General features: G+C 39.9%; 1 protein-coding gene across 3 annotated transcripts in view; it reads left to right on the forward strand.

The window, feature by feature from the left end:
• The window catches only part of otud7b (OTU deubiquitinase 7B), a 31,302-nt gene extending 21,052 nt beyond the window's left edge, over window positions 1–10,250 (forward strand). For all 3 annotated transcript variants that reach the window (XM_067509319.1, XM_067509317.1, XM_067509318.1), the window contains 6 exons: window positions 906–1,012; window positions 1,471–1,598; window positions 2,229–2,378; window positions 3,060–3,174; window positions 4,123–4,201; window positions 5,132–10,250. In XM_067509319.1, the coding sequence (XP_067365420.1) occupies window positions 906–1,012; window positions 1,471–1,598; window positions 2,229–2,378; window positions 3,060–3,174; window positions 4,123–4,201; window positions 5,132–6,607 (2,055 nt within the window). In that variant the 3' untranslated portion in view covers window positions 6,608–10,250. The remainder of the gene's footprint in view (window positions 1–905; window positions 1,013–1,470; window positions 1,599–2,228; window positions 2,379–3,059; window positions 3,175–4,122; window positions 4,202–5,131) is intronic.
• The last annotated feature ends 2,753 nt before the right edge of the window (window positions 10,251–13,003 follow it).

Here is a 13,003-nt window from a genome sequence, read left to right on the forward strand (position 1 = left end):
GCTTCCTATGTCTGATGTCGTATGTCAGCCTGCAGCCTTGTCTGCAATAGAACAGGAAAGCACTGGAATAGTGTAAACTTACTCCAGTAAATGACAGTAATCCTAGCCCAGACATAAAACTGTTCCTGTAGTAATCCTGAGGCAGCACAGCAAATGTAAAATGCATATAATAATATAATATTTAAATGCATATAACTTTGGAATTTCTTTGTAAAGACCTGCATCATTCAGTTTAAACACAAATTGTAAATGTATATAGGTACAACTGCAAAGAATTCAAATATTTGCAGTGTGGGTTTGGTAGGTGCAGCACGAGTGGTTAGCGCTGCCCCCCTTGTGCTTGCTTGGGTTTCCTCTGGATACTCAGGTTTCCTTCCACAGTCCAAAGACATGCATGTTAGGTATATTGGTACCTCTAAATTGTCTGTGCAGTAGGTATAAATGGTTTTCTGTGTTGGCCCTAAGATAGACTAGCAACTTGTCCAGAGTGTATCATGCCTCTCACCCACTGACAGCTGCGATAGGCTTCACCCACCCGTACATCTACGTGTCCTTAAGCACATTACTTAAACCAAAAATTGTTGTGATGGAACTGCTCATTGGGCTGTGATAAAGGATTGTGGCTACAATGGGACGCTTCCTTATGTGAATGTACTTTGCAGATAAGGATTCAGAGGAATGAGCAGTTTCCTTCTGTTCGAATTTGAAGGTTGAAAGCATGATATTGATGAGGCTTCTGTTGCTAGTCTGTGAACATCATAGCAGCATGCCAAAGCTGCAGTTCAATGCATTTCCTCAATGATTAGCATGTAGCCTTGTAGTAAAATGCTAAAACAGAAGTGCATGGTTTTATGACATTTGACCCTCTCTCTAAATGGCCTGTGTATGCGTGTCTTTCTCCTCAGTCTGGTCTGGTGTACACGGAGGAGGAGTGGCAGAAAGAGTGGAATGAACTGTTGAAGCTAGCCTCCAGTGAGCCGAGAATACACTACAGCACCAACGGCACCAACGGGTAAGCTCTGGCTCAGACAATGCATGGACTGTTAACCCACCACACACTTAGTCACACTCATGTTTTTATTCATGAACAAACAGCTGCGCTCACAATCACAACTGAGTGGCTGGCTCTCATTTTAGTCCATCTCCTATGCATTGTAGCAAACATACGTTTCAAAGATGAAGTGTACTAGCAAAGCTTTAAACTTCGAACCCTTAAAGTTTTAGTGTATTTTTAATAAAAGCTGTTTAAATGGAAGCATTGCAAAATTCAAGCAATGGAAAATTTTGTTTGTGGGCTACCAAAAACTTTACAATCCCCCCCCCCCCTTTTTTTTTTTTTTTTTAAATCACTCATAAGGAATCTATTAAAATGAGAGACAAAATTTATAATCTCCTAGAAACTTTATCTTTTGGTTTTGCAACATAACTGTCTATGTTAACCAAAAGCTGTGTTGTTGGTGTTTTCTTCAGGGTGGAGTCTTCAGATGAGCCAGTTTATGAGAGTTTAGAGGAGTTTCACGTCTTCGTCCTGGCTCATGTCCTCAAAAGGCCTATAGTGGTGGTGGCTGACACCATGCTGAGAGACTCGGGAGGAGAGGGTAAATATGACTGTAGACTCATATTGCTATTACATTATGTCCTGTTATTTCAGTGTATTATTCATAATATCGTCATAGAATTCAGATGGATTGGGTTTGTCATTGAAAAATTAAAGCAAGATTGGGCAGAATAATATAATAATCCCAAGACTGGCAAGAAATATTTCTTAAACTTTAAATTAATAGTCTTTTTTTTTTAAACATGGTAAACACCATTCAGCTAATATTTCAAGCAGATTGAAACAAACTCTGTAAACCACTGCCAAGTCCTGTGTTATCTGTCTCTGTACTATACAGCCAATGCAAATACAAAGCACTCGCGTGAGCAAACTGGAGCAGCTGCCTTAATTATTTGATAATTATCATAGCTGTCAGTTAGATTTGCATTGTTGACATTCTTCAGGGTTGATTTACTGATCTCAGAGGTGACAACACTCTCTTGTCATAGATAAATGCAAATGTCTACATTGGTTGAAATATGAAAGTGGATTGAAGTGAACCACCAACAAATCAAACATTGGTTGGTTTAATTGATAGCAGTGAAAGCCCATTTTTATTTTTGGATTATTAGCCTGACAACAGTTCTGAGTCATTCTTTTCACATTTAATCTTGCTGTTACTCTTCTCTAGCCTTTGCTCCCATCCCGTTTGGAGGCATATACCTTCCTCTCGAAGTGCCAGCTGCCAAGTGCCATCGCTCGCCCCTGGTCCTGGCGTACGACCAGGCGCACTTTTCTGCTCTCGTCTCTATGGAGCAAAAGGACAGCTCCAAAGATCAAGGTAATATTCTGCATCATTTATTATGTAATTTTTTGGTTTTGGGTTTTGTTTTTTTTCTTGGCAGCTTCTAGTTAGCAGCTGACATTTGGAAGGTATGAATCACAGTACATCAATCATGCATGTAACACTTGTGCATAAAATCCTCCTGAGAATATTTCCTAAACAATAAAAGTCCTTTAGTAGGTTACAAAACTATGGCCCACTTTTTATCTGCTTAGTGTTTTGCTTGATCAAAAGTCAGTCTCTGTATTTAAGATTGACCTCAGCAGTTTATTTATTTAAAGCCCATTTGACTTATGAGTATAAGTAGTGGTTGCTGTACCTCAACAGCAAATAAACAAGCTAACAAATGACCACTTGCTGTTTTTGAATTGGATAAGGATACAGGTTTAAAACAGTTAATTAATAAAAGAATTTGGGTTTTTATTAAAAAAGTACAGCTTTGTTGATTTATTATACTCCAAACCATGTTCCTTTTGGTTTGAACTTCTACACACTGAATACTTTTGCTCACACGGACGTGTCTACTTGGTGCTGACATTGATTTGTTTACCATTCTAAAAATATCTGATTGGACCGTCCTGAAACAATATTGGTCAGACTAAGCAAGCTAAGTGTTAAAGTAGAAAGTGAAGAAATTGATTGCCCTCTAAGAGTACTTCTTTCCATCTCTACCTGCAGTTGTTATCCCTCTCACTGACTCGGAGCACAAAATGCTACCTCTGCACTTTGCTGTGGATCCTGGGAAAGACTGGGAGTGGGGCAAGGATGACACAGACAATGTGATGCTGGCAAGGTATGGCGCCCTAAAAAAAACAGAAAAAAAGACATATCTCCATTTTTGTCAGGTTAAGTGTACTGTAGAAATAAAGTGCTTTTTACAAATCGGTTTATTTTAGAAGTGCTGAGAAAAGGAAATAAAATAAGTGGCACATGTTCACTTGCATGTGTACACTTTTAGAGACGGTTGACTCTTTAAGAGTCAGTGTGTAGGGGATTGACTCCTGACTTCTGATTAACAACACTCGCCATCAATAATAAGATTACCTCTAAATACCTTCTATGAATGGAGCAGGAAAAGGAGCCCCGAAATAGCATTAGAGTAAAAATAACACTTGACCCTATTTACGTCAGTTGATGGCACGCTGGATGTCGTATTTAGATGAAGTGGTGGTGGAGATGATATTACACGAGTGGCTTCTAAAGGTAAAGGTCTTTAAAGTTAAATGGTTCTTGCAGAACAAGAGGGCACAACAGCAAGATGCTTTTAGTGCATTTGCCATTTACTGTACCATTTAGAGCCAGTGGTTCATAGTTACCAGTTTAACACGTCTAATTTTCGATTTTATTATCAGTCTACATTGAAGAAGAGGATTATTATATGGTAGATCGACTTAGTGACCTTCCCCATTATTCCAGGGATTTATTTAAAACAGAATACAGTTATCTCCTATTTATGGTAATTTATGTATTGCTGCTGCCATTTCTAAAATTTGGCTTCATCTGATTGTGTTTGTGTTTTTGTTTTGTTTTTTTGATGGCTACCACATTTCCATAGTGACTGATATTACTAAATTGGTGTGTGTGTGTGTAGTTTGTTTAGTATTTACCACTTGCACATGGTTTAGAATTCAGCTCATAGCATGTCCAGCACACTAACAACAAAAACACCAGCTACCTAATGGTCAGTGATGGTTTCCTCTGACTGAAGTTTGACTTCTGTCTCTCCCACTTTTCCATTCAGTGTTGCTCTTTCTTTGGAAGCCAAGCTTCAGATGTTACACACTTACATGACGGTCACCTGGTTGCCCCTGCCCTGTGAGGTAAAGATCATTGCCCACGCATCTATCCACATGACTGTTGCTTCTCTACAGCAGTGAGATATACAGTATAGAACTAAACGAGAAACGCTCTATTGAACATCCTGTTTTGGCCTTAGATGCTTTTTCCTTTATTTTCAAAATAAGTTGGGGATTTTAAAAAATTTCAACTCCCTGTACAGGCTAGTTGCGTATTCCAAAGACAAAGTTTTGGAATACATGAAGAAACCTCAGCTTGTAATAGTTTGATAGATGACACTTGCTGATGGGGCATACACTGTTGCAACTGCCTGTGGTTAATGGTTAACTTCCAACACTCATTATAAACAAGTGCAAGATTTTTATCCTTATACACCAGACCAGCTGCACTCTGACTGCTGTACAGATTTTTTTGTTAAAACAAACTACACTGGGCCATTCAGGTCATAAACTTACGTCATGCAAACACTGACAATGGGTTCCTTGTGTGCCACATGCTTAAAACAGGAACCTTTGAAGGACAGGGTTTCGTTTTTAGCAGTAGAAATCTTTAAGGGGATGTTTAGTTTTATATTTAGATATTTGGTAGAGATACAGGCTTTCTGTATGATGGTCATTATTTCTGAAAGAAGGGGCTTTCTGTAACTGTTCTTTATTTGGAAATGGCATGACCTACATAGTGACAAAGAACTTTGATCTCAAACGGAGTTTAATTTCACAGCTTCTGTAATGTGTTTGTAGATATGTAAAGGGATCTGACAACTGACTCAGCTGCTATTTACTGCATTGGTCTACAAAACCCAACTCTATGAATCACCCTTTTTTCACCATCTTTGTCCTGATGTGTTGTTTTTTGTTTTTTTTTTCATGGCGTTGAAACTGAGGTATAACGACACTTAATTTATTATGGATTTTATATATTTTTAGTTGTGCTTTTGCTTTGTTTCCGTGCAGCAAGCCCCTCTGGCCCAGCCAGAGTCGCCCACAGCGTCGGCAGGAGAGGACGCCCGCACACCCCCTGATTCGGGAGAATCAGACAAGGAGTCCGTAAGCAGCAGCTCCAATGGTAACTGTGACGCAACCACAGGGTCAGCGGTCAATGGAGGTGCGTCCTTGGCCAAAAACACCTCTTCTTCCTCGTCTAGTTCCTCTAGCAGTGGATCAGCAGGGGCAGGATCGGCAGGGAAGGACAAAAGCAAGAAGGAGAAAGACAAGGATAAAGACAAAAAGAGGGCAGACTCTGTGGCAAATAAGCTCGGCAGTTTTGGCAAGAGCCTGGGCAGCAAGCTGAAGAAAAACGTGGGTGGACTGATGACAGGAAAGAACTCTGGAACTGGAGGTGCCAAGCAGGAGGTTGGGGAGAAGAAGAAGGGCTCATTTAGGGGAAGGAAGGGCAGCAAGGATAGCTTGCCTTCAACCCACGCCTCAGAGGATTCTGGGAAAGGCTCCCCCTCCTCAGGTAGCGAGCGTCTCAATGGAGCAGGAAGCAGTATGAGCAGCAGTGGTGGGAGCAGTACTGAAAGTGAGACCTACAAATATAGTGCAGATGTTAAGGTCAGCCTGGGCATCCTGCGAGCTGCCATGCAGGGTGAGAGGAAATTTATCTTTGCCAGCCTTCTTACTACCAGCAACCGGCAGCCCTTCCAGGAGGAGATGATCCAGCATTACCTCGCTGATGCAGAGGAGCGTTTTAGGGCTGAGCAAGAACAACAGCGTCGTGAGGTAGAAAGGAAAAGTGTCACTAATGGCCTCCCTCCATCTAAGAAGGAGATGGTTGGTGGTACAGACCTGAGTTACCGGCCGTATGAGGTCAAGGAGGAGCTGACCGAGAGCTCGTCGCCTTCCTTTAACCAACTCAAACCCTCTCCTTTGAGCCCCTCTATGTACTCTGCTGTTGTTCCCATTCCCCGGCCCTCCATCATTGAGCACCCTCCTGTTGCTGCACCTCTCGCCCAGCACCTTCACGTGCACAGCTACATGGATACCCGGCGCCAACTAGCTGGTGGCTCCCTAGCAGGCACATACCCAGGTCTGCCGTCATATGCTACCCTCCCTCGCCACTGCCCCACAACGCAGGGTCCCTCTCACACCCTTTATAATAACTCACAAAGCCCCTCCTCATTAAGTCCGTCTCGCCTTGTGCCCTCATACCTCCCTGAATTCGACCCCCCAGACTATCCTGGCTCTGAACCCGTTAGTGGGAGCTACACCAATGGCTTCCGCTGCAACCTAGACTCTCGGGGCGGACAGCCACCAGTCAGACACTACTCGCTGGGCAGCGCTGGTGGTCTGGCCAGCCTGCAGTCCAGCCGCTGTCGGACACCAACCTGCACCTACTACGGACACCCCGAGACATGCAACTACTGCTCCTACTGTTACCGGGAGGAGTTAAAAAAGAGGGAGACAGAACCAGCCATCCACAGGTTCTGAATGGACCTTGCTGTGGCTTGAATTGATGATTTGCCTTTTCAGTTAAGAATGGCTGAGGCTGATTAAGCTTTTGAATAGACACGAGAAAGGCAAGCAGCTTCCTCCCTTTTATTTTAACTGTGTCACTTCCTGTTGAAGAACGTCAGAAAGTGATGGAGAGTCTACTCAACTACAGAATAAACAGGGTGGTTTCTAAAAGCTTCGGTCACATCATAGACCATAGACTAAACTAACTGCACTTGTTACATTTTGCTGTGGCTCTTATGCAGACGCGTGTGTGAGCGTGTGCGTGCGTTAGCACGCTGAGCTGCAGGCTCTCGTTTATCAATTTAGCGCCTTGCTACTGTCTCCTCCTAGTGGAGAGAATGTATACAGCAGGCACTGTACCTAACGGTCATCAACAGCATACATGCACACATAAACACTCTGCCGGACACACACTACTAGTACACATACAGAAATGCAAGCACAAAGAGAAACGGAATGGGTGTCTGCACATGATGTGTGGTCTTTGATAAGGTCTAGATTGGTTATTTTCAAGGTATGCCACATCCTGTTAGGGTCAATTCAGTGTTATACAAATTGTACACTACTGTTGCTAGACGCTTGCGTATAACATATGTACCTCGGGAGACAGCAAAATTTAAAATCTTTGACGAATGGCTTTGTCATCGGTCACCGTTTGGATAATGCAAATTAAAACGTGCAATGCTAATGATTAAGCATTCTGTGGGCCACTGTGGTGCTAATTATTAACAAAACTGCTCTGCGTTTAGTAGTATTTTCTGGTGAAAGAAAAATTACCAAAATATTTGTCCAACTTAAATGTCAGTTGATGGGATTACAAAGTTGAAGAAGACCGCATTTTTTATACATTATTATTTTACAGGCATAGAACAAAGACAGCATACATGTATGAACAAAGCTCTATGGTAAGATGTTGTTCGCAGAGCCGGATCCTAAGTATTTCATGTATTTGTTGGAATGTTTACTTTTTTGGGGGGGGGGTCTTCCTACTACTGTATCTATAGTATTGAGGCATTTGAATATTGTGGCCCACCCCCATTTTAGGGATGCAGTACTACACACTTTAAAGTAAAAATGTCACATCCAGCACAACAGATTTTGGAGATGCCCCATCCCACTCATATCATGCTGTATCTTAAGTTAAATTATTTAAATGCTAAAACACTAAACGTACGTTTGGATTTCAGAATCCAAGCCGCATAAAAAGCACTGAGGATGTCCGCAATTGTGACGGTTGTCTCCAATTTCTGTATGCATGATGCAAAGTGACGCATGCACTTTGGTTGGATGTTGACATTCCATTCACGTTGACAAACTCCGACAGAAGTTGTGGTTCAGATATGTGTTTAATATGATGGTCCAAAAAAAAGGTTGTCTTCGGTCGTACACCTGCAGTGACCTTTTGAACTTGTTGTTCTGCAAACTTCTCCTGAAGGCGGTTTCTTCATTTCTGGCATTCATCCAGCCAAAAAAGTAGTTGCATAATCTCTTTTTGCACAAAATCAAGCACTTTCCTGATGTCCATGAACATTTAATTCCGGCTTTCTAAGTGGCATGACTGTTGTCCTTTGTTCATCTTTCCAGACACTGCCACCGCTGTTCATGAGAAATTGGGGCACAGGCCTGAACGTTTTCTGTAAAGTATTTATTTACTGTAGAGCTACCGCATTTTGGTGCCAGCATCATCATCTAACTCAGTTTCCTAGTTGCCTTTTTCAGCGTTTATCCATGTGGCATCACGGTCCTTTTTTTAAATATTTTTTCTATGTTGTGGAAGATGAACTTTAAGTATCCACTGCTTGCTTCATTGCCTGCGGTTTTTATTACTACTGTTCCCCACATTTAGCTGAAGCTGTTGAGATAATGGCATTAGACAAACTGTTTCAACTAGTTGATACTGGCTGATATTCTGTTTGTTTTTCCTCCATTTTACGTTACCTTTCAAATTTGTTTTAGTTCTACAAATGTCAAAATGACTACTTAAATGTATTATTTCCCATAAAATAAGCAATTGTGAAGAATTTATTATGTAGTAGTGTGACACTATTTGCTCTACTTTTGTTGATTTGATTTTGTTCTTTAGCATCAAGTCTACTAGAAAAGCACAATTTAGTATGCAACTCACTGCCTTGCCCAGTTGGGGGCACCCTTGTTTTGTTTTTCTTTCCACTTTTACTGGCACCTGCCCTTGTGCCCTGCACCCAAAATACAAACTAAAATAACCAAAATTTTCCATAGTACTACCTGTCAACAGTATATTTGAATACTTTCCAAAATATTAGATGCTGCTTGATGAACAAGGGTTTTTGCTGTGCATTTGTAAGTGACTCTAGAGTTTTAATGACAATAAAACACTTAAGTTGCGCTATTTCCCCCCAAAAAAGCGTTTGTGTGTTGACATGTGTCCATGCACTAGGACATTAATTCAAATGACACCCATCAAAAGTTCCCTCACTGTGGGAAGTTGATACTAAAAGTGTGTGTGTGTGTGTGTGTGTGTGTGTGTGTGCATATTCTCTTCCTTCCCTCTAGAGTAATAATGATCTTACAAAACCATTTTCTTCGTATTTGTTTCTGCAAAGTAATGGATGCTTTAGAAACATGTTAAACACCAGACTTTACAGGCAAACTTTTTTGTATTTAAGAAAAAAAAAACAATGAAGGGTTGTATAAATATGTTCTGAGTTATTTTTATAAGCCCAAAGTTTTTCAGTGTTTTTAAAAGGGTAAGAATGTATTTTGTTGGATATGAAAACAATAGTGGGTGAAGTTTGTAAGAGTCTGGATTTGGGATACAATTGGTGTTTCCCTGAAATAGTGAAATTAAGGCTGTTGGTGGCAACTCCCAGACAGGCCTCTTGTTACTTGAGGCTCTTTTATTGCAAACTACTTTCCTCAATGCTGACCTAAAAAAAAAAAAAGAAAAAAAAAAACTTAAACAAAAAATAAAAAAAAAACATTTGAGAATTTATATTTATAGTGACACTTTTTAAAATAGGTTTCTTTGTGGAATGTTTAGTTCAGATGTTTTAGGACACTATTTGTCACATGGCTACTTGTCCAACAGTCTTGAGTTTAATTTTTTGTTTGTTCCTTATTTGTACATTTTGTTTACTTGTTTTTTTTTTTCTACAGCCACCAATCTGTGCTATGCTAAAACATGACAGTAATGTCATTTTGACCCAGCTCGTTTCCTCCAGGCTAGTAGAGAAATGGCTCAGAATTACTTTTTGCAACACAACTGACCCATTCTATTTTTATATATTGTACAACACTGTCATTTCTGTGGGAACAGACTAGTCGACATTAGTGACGTTAACATGGAATACTTCAAGTTGCATGGGACTGGAACTGTTGCATGTCAATGGTAATCCATTTTACCAAATTTGTGCATTATTTTAACTTGATTTTAGTTGTCCTGGTATTTTGATTTTATTTTGAATTGTTTTTAATGTTTTGTTTTTTATTTTTTTATTTTTTCGTTTGTTTCTTTTGAGAGGAGAGCCCTAAGGCTGTGTGACCGTGCAATCTGGATAGGAAAAACATCAGATTTTATGTTAGGTTATTATAATTATTACTTTTTGCACCATTTGAATAAATTCTCATTGTATTTCAACAGTGTTCTGCTTCTCTCTCATGTATTTTTTTAATGGAAACAGAAAAGTTATCTGTTGATTCCTGCTTCATAAAAGCTGTAACTAATTGAATTAGCTACATAAAAACATTACGTTGTTTCATATGATTACCTGAAGCATGTTCTTCACATTTAAAAGTAGTTCTCGTCCTAGTCCCTGAAAAACCTCTTAAGCATTAGCTGAGATGTGTGACTTGTCTTCAGATTGGAGCAAAATCAAGTAAATGACACAAAAATAAACTGCCAAATATATAAAAGTGTTTTGTTTTTTTGTTGTTGTTGTTTTTTGTATTTTAAGCAAAAATGTCTCATTCCCTGGTTTCGGCCTTTTTTTTTTTCTTTTTTTTTTTTTTTTGAAAAATGTTAGTATACCAAATAAAATAATAAGTAAATAATAAGATGTCATCTTTGACTTTTTTTTTAACAATGTGAAAATAAATCATACGAAACTTGCTAATTAAAGCTATTTCTAGCCCTGTTTCATTTGGAAGACACACATTTTTCCATTTGCTTTATATTCTCATGCTTCCTTAAACTTATCTTGTTATAGGTTTTAGGTTCTTGATGCGTGATCCGTCCTGCTCCGTTGTCCAAAAGCAGGGCACTGCATCCTCATCAGCTCCAGGTCGTCTTTTTCTGTGTAGGTCATAAGGAAACATGGTTTCCTCTATCAATAGCTATCATATCATCCTCTTTATTATTAAAATGAAAAAACATGGAAACACTTTATGTTGATAGGAATAAATACGATAGGCAACAGTAAGGCAGATGTTTGTCGCGTGTTGTTTTTAAAAATTATTTGTAATGTGTCATTCTGTATCATCCTAACCCTTCTGCATTATACATTGTTGAATAACTGCAGCTCAGATGATGCAAGGCCCTGTGTCTGGGACTGTTTTATGTATTAGAGAAATTGGAAACCCTTATGTAATATTGAACAGTTTCCCATGTGGTAAAAAAGAAAATCCAGACCACGCTCTATAATAGTTCACAAGGACACTGTCTCCCCACCTGTTCAGCTGGACAGACCGTCGCTTGTAGGATTCCGACTTTCCCTTTTCTTGCTGGAAACGAATTTCTATTAAATTGGCCTCTCGTATTTTTCAGTTTCCACAAATTTGGATGAGAGAGAAGAGGAGCCAGTCTCCACACAGACCCGCTAAAGGATTCGAAATGGGTACTACTGACCAGAGAAGAGGCTGTACAGTAGGTTTAAAATAACAAGATTGTTGTTTTTCAGCAGAGGTCTGGGTTTGAAATGGTTTGGTTTTAATGGCGGTTGGCTGACTGTCTCGGCTACTGTTTAAATAAAATCCCCCATCAGGAAGTCCGGGGGACAAGAATAAAAGGCAAGCTGTGCCTAACAAAAGCTGTCATTCAAGGCCAAATAGGTCACACAGGAAGTCAGTATTTGAGACAAACATAATTTGTACAACTTCAAACGGATTTCTCAGCTGTGTAAGCACAGGACATGAAAAGACACGCCAAAACAAAGGACACCGCTGAGAAACACAGTGCTGTTCAAAAATATTTAAATACATACAGTGTTGGAGTATGGTACTTGCATTATACACTCACCAGCCATTTTATTAGGTACACCTTAAAAGTACCAGATTGGACCCCTTTTACCTTCAGAACTACCTTAACTTTTCGTGGCATAAATTCAACAAGGTGCTGGAAACATTTGTTAGGAATTTTGGTCCATATTGACATGATACCTGTTAAAGCCTTTGAGTACAGTGAGATTATTATTCTGTGTACGTGTGTTTGTGTGTGTGTGTTCAAGAAACCATTTTGAGACGATTTTAGCTTTGTGACATGGGGCATTATCCTGCTGGAAGTATCCACCAGACGATTTGGCCCTAAAGGGATGGACATGGTCAGCAGCAATACTCATGTAGGCTGTGGCATATTACTGGTTATTTGAGTTACTATCCATCAGCTTGAACCAGCTTAGACATTTTTCTGAGCCATTTTCGCCCAGAGAACTGCTGCTAACCGAATATTTTCACATAACAGTAGATCAGTAGAACCATTCAAAGTCACCTGAATCACCTTTCTTCCCCCTTCTGATGCTGGCTTTGAACTTCAACACATTTTCTTAACTATAACTAACTACTAAACAAATGATTAGATTAAACAAAGTCTGCATACAAGAACAGCAGAACAGATACCACAGATTGTGTGTACAGAATGTACAAAGGACAAATATAAATAGTATGATGCATATATTAAACTACCCAAGAGTAACCATCAACTTCACCTGGATCAAAGGATCCCACACACGCCCTGTACACTGAACACCACATGGAAACTGACAGTGTTTTCTTGCGTTTTTAAAATTTTGTGTCTCTTTGGTGGTTTTGCATCTCTTTGTGGTGACGTTGAGTCTCCCAATGGTAGTTGCGTGTCTTTCTGCGGTAATTGCGCATCTTCTGTGGTTGTTTCGCATCTCTTTTGTGGCTCCGTTGCTTTCAAGTAACTATCACCCCAAACGGATGTGGATAATACGGGCCAAATAATAACGGCAAACACTAAGGGGTATTTTGATTTTCATTTTGCAGGTTAATTTTGCTGATAACACTTCGGTTAAAACACTTTTTTAATTGTATTTTAAATCTGTTTAAATGCCGATGCAGCGTGGTGGTGAGTTCAAGGTGCGTGGCGAAAGAAACGGAAAAACTATTTTCCTCCTTTTGTGTGTTTCACTGTCACTCCGGGACATGGGCCACAAT

The sequence above is a fragment of the Channa argus genome, chromosome 7 (genome assembly GCF_033026475.1).
Source record: "Channa argus isolate prfri chromosome 7, Channa argus male v1.0, whole genome shotgun sequence".
NCBI classification, from domain to species: domain Eukaryota; kingdom Metazoa; phylum Chordata; class Actinopteri; order Anabantiformes; family Channidae; genus Channa; species Channa argus.